This window comes from Opisthorchis viverrini (assembly GCF_000715545.1).
Source record: "Opisthorchis viverrini unplaced genomic scaffold opera_v5_42, whole genome shotgun sequence".
Taxonomy (NCBI): domain Eukaryota; kingdom Metazoa; phylum Platyhelminthes; class Trematoda; order Opisthorchiida; family Opisthorchiidae; genus Opisthorchis; species Opisthorchis viverrini.
The window spans coordinates 1,998,368-2,008,267 of record NW_008751698.1 but is presented as its reverse complement, the minus strand read 5'-3'; the positions used below and the strand labels follow the sequence as shown (position 1 = coordinate 2,008,267).

Here is a 9,900-nt window from a genome sequence, read left to right as displayed (position 1 = left end):
TTCACGGGGAAATCGGACCGTTGAAAGCGTTTTGCAAATGCTCATCATCTGGTGACTGATTTTCAAAACTGGCTGTCATCTTTCTAGCTTGCGTTTTGCTATCCCACAGTATTATCAAACTTGAAAGTTGTGTGATTTTGCAGAGCAAGAACTTGGTAGGACAAGTGTCGAGACACCTAGGTAAGGTAATGAGGGCGCTCAAAACAATCGGAGGAAAAATTGAGAATATGAAAATCCTACAGTGGGTTGCTGTTTCAATCACAGGTGACAACAGCATTTTTACCGTCAATTCAACCGTACTATGATTGTGTTACACAAACCCACATGCATTACCACACATTGGCTAACAAGTACGCTTTTTTAGTTATGCCAGTGAGAGTGAATTGAAGAGCTTTCGACGACAGGAATTCAACAAAACGAGGTCACCAAACACATTCCATCACTGACCCACATATGCGTCATTCTAGCCTCCACTGAATCAAAAATAGGTCAACATCGACTGATGTTTTTTCCTCAAATCTGGAGGTTCAAAAAATTTAACACCACCCGTGAGGTCCACCGCGAAAAACTCTGGAAAGGTACTAAAACCAAGGAAGCGTGTACAGAAAAGGAGAGGACGGATGAATGATGCATACCGTAAGTGTAACTTGAGAACAGGACTTGACTCAACAGAACGACAAGGACGTGAGAAGTGCTAAAAACGGACCGTTGAACATAAGAAAGTACACAGGGAAACAGGTGGTCGAACCCCTAATCATCAGTCATCGAGCATTGATATCTTTGAGGGTCATATTCAATCAACAGGTGGAACCAAAGGCTTCCGGCGGCCAGTCGTACAGTTCTGGAGTCAAATCAACATAATCCGGCTCATACATGTTGTGCAGCAGATACTGACGCAAGTCTTTGGGTTTTGGATACAGCTGACAAATATCATGCTGGTAGGCGGATGCAGCAACAGATTCGGCGATTCTCAGAGACACTTCTCGGATGTTGCACAGAGGAGGGAACACTCGTCCCTGCTGGAGATCAACCTCAGTGACCTGCTCTGCTAGACTCTGAATAGGAGAAACATAGGGGAAACGGATAATGGATCTTTCATCAGAACAATTAGAAAAGGATATCGCACCTAATTAGTGCATCAATGTCAACCAAGAAAAAAACCGATTAGATAAATCTAGTTAATATTTAGGAGAACGACTCATCCAGTTGCGCATTGACCACTAACTGTTCTGGCCAGCATGACTCGTTAACATAAGCCCTCCCAACGCGTGGGCTCACGGCTAACTAGTGCAATTTGACCTTGGATCTACATGAATCATGAAGCCAAAATTTAAGGCCGTCATGCCTTCTAGGGCGCACTACCTTGTTCCGACGACGGTTCAGTGGGTGCGCAACCAGCAATTCACTTCTCCTCAAGACTACATACGTACATGCGTATTACATACGTATTAATCCATCCTCTCCAGAGGACTAACAAGTTCAGTAGTATCGAACAACGATAGCACAGAAACTCCTTGTAGCTGGCTAGCATTTAGATGAACACTGAATTCAAGGCTAACAAGTCCGATACAACCAAATGATCACTCGATACCGACGTCAGCGACTGTTGCTGATGCTAAAAATGCATATCGGCAGACAATGAGTACAACGACGCAACCAGGGCCATCAGACGCTAAAGGAAAATAAAACCAAGTAAAGACCAAGATCTCTGGGGAACAGCAAAATGCTAACAGCTAGAAAACTTTCACCATCGGAAATGGCCGTATCGTGTATCACCCGCAGAGGAGTGAAACTGTCAAAAAACGATCAGTGAGATGGATGGTTCTGTAAATGGTACACATCAATTTCTTATGGAAAGATGGATAAAATGCGTTGAAAAACAGTTTGACACTCTTAGAGCAGTTGTCGAAGATTGTGCATATGATTGACCTGGGTGTAGGTTTCAAGCGCGAGGAAAAGATAAAGCAGTGAATATGCTGTTTGGAGCGTTGAAAACACCAAGTCTTGGTGGATTGTGCCTATCCCGCTCCAAGGAAGACGGTGGAGCTCAAGTAACCCACCTGACAGAAAATTTCCATTTAGTAAGGAGTGGACGGAAAGTACCGTCTAGTCAGTGATTCTGCTCGCGAACCGTGTACCGAAGTTCGGTAGTTCCAATTGCTAAAGCTTCGTTCACTAAGAACAAGTAGGAAACGGGAGCCAAGCGATGACCCAACCTGTGCATTGAGGACAAGCAGATGTTTATCCAATATACCATGAAGTGAGAGCTACGCAGTGAGGGCGATAGCTTTGGGACAACACCGCCACTGGCTGCATTACAGTCACATAAGGGGAGACGGTAGTTATCAACGCGGCCGATTTGACTGGTAAAGATTTTCATGCTTCATTGTCAATTCATGAACTGACCGCACAACTGGTGTGATTTTCCCACCACACTCGCACAGTGATTCGGAGGCGCCGATGGTGAAACACAAAGAGCCTTTGAAGGTCTTCCACAATGGCCCGGTCTCTGATCCATAGAGCAGAACAGTTTGGACCACGGCGTCGTAAACTCTACCCTCCAAATGAGATGTGCTCAATACTTGTCCCCAAAAGATGTGAACACCGTACAAAATACATTGTTGAATCAGCCCGATAACTATCGCATCCAAGGTGCTTCATAGCCTTTATTGAAGGCAGGTTGACTAACCACCGGATGAAACAGGTCTGTGGAACCAAGTTAAGTACTCCAAAGTTTTCCACACTAAAATTCCAGAGATGCTGGAACGGCGACATGCTCCAATTTACTACCTCTAATTGTTTTTCTTGACTTGAAAGTTGCCTTAAACTGAGTTGATCTCCTGGCACTGAAATTCTGACGGAAGGTAATCGTTTCAGATGGTCCACTAAAACGGAACTGCTTGTACATTGGTCCTTCGAAAGCGCCGACTTAACACAAAAAGTAACAACGTAAATTTACTCGGAGGGGCCCAGTTTTCGTTAATTTCCACCTTGGTGGTAAACGCTACGGCATATCCAAATCAACCACCTACTCGAGGGATCCTTGGGTTGGGGGTGACAGACCGAGGTTCTACAACAAAACAAAATTATCGCACCAGGTTTCCACAATACATCGATATTTTCTGAACTCCTTTAGAGATGAAGAAGTGGTGAAAGGATGCATATCCAACAACACCACATTGGACCCATGTCAGGCACCTTGTCCAAGGTTGATGACCTTGAAGCAACCAATAGTGTGAGTCTGATTGATTAGAGAATTCCCAAAGAATGGTCAATACGTAGTTCTGATTAGAAGTCATACCTGTTTTCAGTTGCTATTCCAATAACGCGCAACAGCCGGAGGAAATCACTTAACATAAAAATATCTACGAATGCGAACATTCACAACGAAATTATCACCTCTTTGACACCAGGGCCCACAATACACATTTTCATAATTAGAACAAAGGACAATTTTCATAGTAACGGCACGGCCCGTTTATATGCATTCAAGCGTCTTTTCGGTAGGTAAAATCAGTTGTAGACTCGAGTCCTTGTATACCATTCAACCACATAACGAGCTTAAAAGTGCAGATTGTATTCGAAAGATTCCTTCTAACAAATCAACGCAATCGGCGGCGTCACGTCAAGGAATGGTTTCCAAACATCAGTCTACCATCTGTTAGCACAGCGACAACCACAACACTAACCATCAACAACAAATAGTTCAGAGGAAGAATAATTCCAACTGAGAAGTCGTCACTCAAGGGCCCATCCAACCCATAGCCACATGATGTGGATAACGTGAATGGAGGGGCAGTGGCGCTATATTCTAAATGCGAGCTAATCACACCGCTGACCAGCTGCTCATCGTTAAGTGTTCCAACACTAGCCGGGAGGTTGCCGACTTTTCAGCATAGACTGGTTTCACTTACAGAACGAAATCTTGATTGAAAACTCCCGGATCTCCTCTTCCCTTTGCATACTTTTCAAGTCTATAGTGAACGTGAACTCCACACTCGCGAGTGTAGCCTAAAGAGTTGTATAGGCCCTCAGTCTGGTGCTTCACAAAATACGAACCGATGAAAAACGTCTTCTTGGTCATTCAACTCTTTTGGTCTTCTCTTGTGGTGCCCATTTACGTGGATTATTGCTTCTTCGGGGGTTGTGGTAAACCACGCCTAGTAAAGAAAGTTGTTGGACGACTCAATCAGAAGCTAATGTGGCAGGCGAAGCAAAAGTCATCAATTCCGTTAGATTTTCTCAAGTCTCTCGGTGCGATAACACGTAAAAATAATTGCTCGTGTTGTCAACTAAAATCCATACCCGTCAGGTTTATGCGGCATGAATATCATTATTTGACACTTGCTCTTCAGTGGTTTGCACACTTTACCATGAAGTTTTCGAAAATAGGCTTCATGCGAACCAGCTGCCCGTTCCTTTCTCCAAACTTTATTGAAACAAATAATTTCTCGTCTTGTAAAAAAACGATGTGAAATCACCCTCCCGAAGAAGATTCAGCCAAAGATCTTATTCTACAAGAATCTAACAGAGCGACCTTTTCCGCATTACCGTCATCCATGCTGTGAATCGATGAATGACTTGAGTGTGACAAAGAAAAACCGAATTTGTCTGCTCCAGAATGTTGCAGCAGTGTCTGCAGCGCTGTCCCACTTATGAACAGATAGGAGTGACTGGATGTGTACACCAGGTTTCATCTTCAAAATGTTGATAACAGAGGCTCGTTCCGTTGAATTCAGTGGGAAAGGCTGAATGTACCAGCTTGTAATTGGAAGCTGGCGGGAATATTTTCGAAAAAAGGTAGTTACAAGGTTACTCGGTTGCAATAAAAAACGAACATTTCAGCTTAATTAGAGGCGCTGCTGAAGGTCACAGATGACCTTAAGATTACTGTATGACCGGTTCCATTGTTTTACTGTGTAAACGTAAGACGAATTATTTTCAGGTGGATGAAGAACCGAAATAATTAAGAAAAGTCAGCTACGTCCAAAGAGGCGATTTTAACAGATGCGGGACTGCAGATTGGTCGGTTTGGATCACTTTTGCAAGCCAACGTTAGGGCCAAAACAACATCAGCTGTCCAAGCTTCCCTCGTGGCACGATATGCATGTGCAATCACCCCGAACTCGGGCCCATAGTTGGCCTATCCAACGGGTTAGGATGGTCCATCCAAACAGACAAGCACACGACATCCCGTCAATGACATTTTGCTTGAAAACCTGTAAGGGTTTTCCCACGCAGAGACGGCATGCCAGGATCTGGATAGCACAGTGCTGACCAACAGTAGAATTTCACCGTATTTTTGGAAAATTAATGGTGTAGTGGGGTTTAGCTTCAAGGAACATGCAAGGTTGCGTCGGAAAATTAGAACAAAACTTGCTAGAAGTCATGAAGTCTTTTGTGCAAAAATGCAGTGACCCAGTATATACCCTTATCTACATTTTGACTTTGGCAAGAACTGACAATGCGGTCGTTCTAGGGTAAAATAACTTTTAAAAAATTCTGCCTCACGGTTTGGTGCACGCCCTCAAGGGGTCGGTACAAGACTTGGTAAGATGAAATTCGAAACCCAGGCTTGCGAATGAGTCAAGCAAGGTGATAGAAAAATTCGTCTATTTGGGTGGCTAAAAAACCATTGCCATCCGGTTTTTGCGAAACCATGGGATCTGTGGCATGCAAGAGACGTCAGTTAGTTTATTCAAAGTTGGATTTTTAATGATGTAACGCGCCCATGGGTTAAGAACCAAGCCAATGTAAGCTAAAGTCATTGAAAAATCTATGTTGCTTATCAGTGTTTTCGCAGCACCGGCAGAGTGTAGTAGGAATACCAGGTCACCACTTTTGAGTTACACCAAATGAATTTGGAGGCGGCAGCTCATGCGTGAGAGATAAGCTGAGATGGTCGATGAGCCCTGTACACACAGCCATGCGCACGATATAGCTCTACATGAGGTCAGACTGTGACACGATGGTGAAGTTTGAAGGCCACCACCAGAAAACTCAGTTGCATTGGTGCCTGCTGCCTTACAGGATGGGCAGTCCGAAACTGAAAATAACTGTGTTTAGAGACACTGCAAACATCACCTGGTCAAGTGCACAACGGTGTGCATACATCCAAGCTAGCACCTACAACGGATGACACTACCTACCGATCCTCGCACCTCGAAAGATACAAGCTGCTATCTTTAACGTGTAGCCGTCCCCGACCATTTCTGCGCATCATTAGTGAATGAAGATATATCAGACAGAGCCATCGTGAAACAGTTACACGGTCCGCTGTTTCTGATAATAGTTTCTATGTATGAGTTGAACTTTTTTCCACCCTCGATTCGAAAGACAACATAAAAAACGAGTTAAGTGCACACTGCGAGGCAAAATCACTAAGCTAAAAAAGGGACTAAGATGGAAACAATGAGAGTCCGTTATGTAATCATAGAGGTAGGCGAATTCATTGATTTCCATGAATTGCATGCAAGATGAACGGACAAATGAAGCTGACAGTGAAATGTATAAAGAAAGACAAGGACAACATCGCAACTTCAGGGGTTTTGCAATACAGCTAGACACACGAACACCGGTCAGAGAGTGAAATAAAAGTGGAAAAACGGGAGGAAACAAGAAAACCCCCAACACTCACATAAAACATGTAAGGCACGTGCTAGTTAGATGCCTGTAATGAAAGTAACGCGAAAACAAACTCTCGCATGACAGATAATAAACAGCCCAGCATACAAAGCGACAAGCTGAAGTGATGACGCATGGAGCATAGGGCAAAAGAAGTCCCATACTGTAAGTAAGTTAAGACGTGAATGAAAACCTAGTTGCTAACGTAACGAACCATAGTCATGAACTGCAACTGTAAATGGGAGAAATCACCGAGTATCGAGTGAGAGGGGTTTTGGGTTGCCCCACCTTGAAAGATGAGATTGGTATAAGGGAAGGCTTAGAACCATCCGATTAGCCTGCATGTTTTGCAGACGCTGGATCTGAGGCGATTGTCTGCGACACTTCCAATCGATCAATGCAACCAAACGCGTAGTGAGCTGCCTCGAAAAACGTAACGGGTGATGGTAACCTCTGTTTTTCTTTCAATTCTTGTTAAGTGATTATTGCTGTAAAATATCGAAGTAACACGCAGAAAACAGTACATGTTCACTACCTCCTGCTTTTGAAAACCGACCCCACGAAAGCAGTTTTTCGAATGCTACTGAGCTATACCCTAGGCACTTGACCGATAATGTGACGGACCCGTAGGCCTAATGATGAGTGCGGCACAAGGCTGAAAAAGGGAACCCACACCCATTTTCGATCATTATCGATGTGTGCCGGACGGCTGTATGATCAGCCTGGAGTTTTCATGCTGGTTTACGCTGCAACTATTTCATTACATTGCACCTGTTCAACATAGCTCACTTGCGCACATGAAGTACACCCACACGATACGCACATGGGCGCCCAAACCGAATCTCCTAACTGAACGTGAAGATCTGTTTACGCCTTGGCAGCTCACCTGTCGCATATACGCTCACGCGCAACTAGACCAGCAAAGACGTTGTGAAGTGGTGTGGTAACGAGAGTGCCGGACACATTGGACCAGTTTGAAAATCTCTCAGATGAGCAACCGTTCATTCGTGGTGCAAGTCTGGAATAATCTCCTGGCTTGTATTCGCAGAAGTTGAAACAAAAACATACTCTGAACAAGGGTTAAATGGAAAGAAAGGGCATAGAAGCGTTTACCTGAGCCGCTCGAATGAAGAGAGTATTGGAGATCGGTCGAATATGACATGCAGTGATGGCCAAGCCGATTCCGGGGAAAATGTAGGCATTGTTGCACTGACCGGGCATGAAGGTCTGCTTCACACCACCAACTTCCATTTCGACGGGATCGAATGGAGATCCACTGGCGAATACGCAACGGCCCTGTTTCCCATAGAGGGAAAATAGGAAGAAGTGCATATGAACCTTATTCGTTTCATTCTTATAGCATGGAATAAAGACCTTCACAGAGATAAAATTTCGGTTCACGACTTTTCCTCGAAGCAATAGGAATCGGAATTGATACCTAAAAAGACAACCGAAAATCTTTCACATTAACAGACAGATCCTTAAGTTGGGCATAAATTAGAGTAAACTGTTTAATCTACATATTAACAGGACTGGACGAGGGCTGTTGTTCCACCGGCGATCTAAACAATCCCTAATTGGGGTATAAGACGTGACTTGATGTAATATTTGCATTCGGGGTTGACAAAAGTGGTCGGTGAAGAGATTCGAACTCATGAAGACCAGACGGAGACTGGTCAGTCCTTGATAGCTATAAAAGCAAGTTCGTGAGACCGTCAGAACAGTCGCCACAGATAGTATCGTGCCAAAGAAAGTTACTGTCGATCTTATGCGCTGAATAACTGAAAACATAATTAAAATAGTGTTTGTGGCTCCTCCTATACTCTTTTGGGACTTCTTTTTGCTGAACAGGAAATTTTCAAGATGATTTCATAAAGTTGTACACCGAAAGGAAATCGGTGTTGCTATCAACGATGGATAGAAAGTCGACGTTCCTAGAAGTGGGTTTTAGTGATGTTCTGTTCATCAGCTGATGTGTAAAAACCCCGAAGGCACCCGACAAAATGTGACACAGCAACTTCTGCTTAACTGAATACATATTACCCATGGGATGAACGGATTTACCATTGAATCACTGGACGCCTGTCCATAGCTCGTCTGGCATTATTTACTGAAGTTAACTGATGTAGACACACGAACATACTGAATTGTATGGGTTGCTGTTAACTTGTAAAATTCTATTGACCTCAACTTGTCGGGGTTTCTTGCTGTTTCACCAAAACGCATGACTGTCATCTTCGAAGCAACTACGATGACAGGGTTGAGCAGCAAGTGCTACCCTGAATTCCACGTCAACTTAGACTATTTCACCACCGTTCTCACAAACTGCGTTACTTTGCACTACGAACATACGGATGAGTACCAAAATCAAGCCGATTAGTAAGGATAACCGGTCAAAGTAGAAAGTAGAGTCGCAAGAAAGTCTGCTAAGTGGAATCAGTGTGGAGCGGCACCCATAGCGCTCGAATGGCAGAAACTAAGATTTACCAGATCCCGATGGAGCGCAACTCGCTGTTAATCAAGACTAGGTTGCTTAAACCAAACAATACTGGGACCGGTTCGGATGTTCTCTTCCGACCCTTGAGTTGTGGTCATGCCTAGCGGACCAGTTAAAAGACACCAGTATTTTGGTGTAATCAGACACTTCTGTCGGCTCTAAAGAATTTCAGTGACTAATAGGATCCACGACCATAATCCGTGGTCCCTGCAAGAGGGGTTCTTTTTAAGAGGATTTAATTCTGGGAAAAAATGGAGATTGGAAGATGCGGTTTTAGTGTGAGGATGCCGCTTTGAAGAGAAATCACGATATCGACACTGTGTGTCCCCCGCAACACATGGTAGGCTCGAAAATTGCAACAAAGTTATTACCAAATAAAATCTACCTCGGTCACTTTGTAAGCTTCCTCCGCAGTGCACTCCGATTTCGATGTGGGATTGCTCAGTGCAAAGATAATGGGTCGATTCGAGTTGACCGTCATTTGTTTGAGGATCTCAGTGGTGAACAAACCAGTCTGACCAGATGCACCTTGAGAAAGGTAGAAAAATGCTAAAATCTTCGTGGCCCCACCCATATATGGTACGGTTTAATCACTGTCGAGGGAGACAACCAAACCTAAACTTGGCCATTTTGCTTCCACTCATTTAGCGACAGTCTTAACAAGTAAGCCAAAAGTTGACTGATTATTAAGTTAGCAAGTGGTGCAACTCGTAATAGGCATACCAAGGAAGACGGCACTATCGAAAAGTATCAAGAAAAAATGAACATGAGTCTGTTCT

The 9,900-nt window shown here is 43.9% G+C and overlaps 2 protein-coding genes across 2 annotated transcripts in view; one reads left to right on the top strand and one right to left on the bottom strand.

The window, feature by feature from the left end:
* Window positions 1-229: 229 nt before the first annotated feature.
* The window catches only part of T265_03119 (hypothetical protein), a gene marked incomplete at both ends in the record, with an annotated part of 53,783 nt that continues 44,112 nt past the window's right edge, over window positions 230-9,900 (bottom strand). Inside the window, 3 exons of the mRNA XM_009167524.1 lie at window positions 230-1,055; window positions 7,738-7,920; window positions 9,507-9,649. Of these exons, the coding sequence (XP_009165788.1) occupies window positions 798-1,055; window positions 7,738-7,920; window positions 9,507-9,649 (584 nt within the window). The remainder of the gene's footprint in view (window positions 1,056-7,737; window positions 7,921-9,506; window positions 9,650-9,900) is intronic.
* Window positions 3,158-9,900, top strand: part of T265_03121 (hypothetical protein) — a gene marked incomplete at both ends in the record, with an annotated part of 23,633 nt that continues 16,890 nt past the window's right edge. The window contains one exon of the mRNA XM_009167526.1: window positions 3,158-3,235. Within this exon, the coding sequence (XP_009165790.1) occupies window positions 3,158-3,235 (78 nt within the window). The remainder of the gene's footprint in view (window positions 3,236-9,900) is intronic.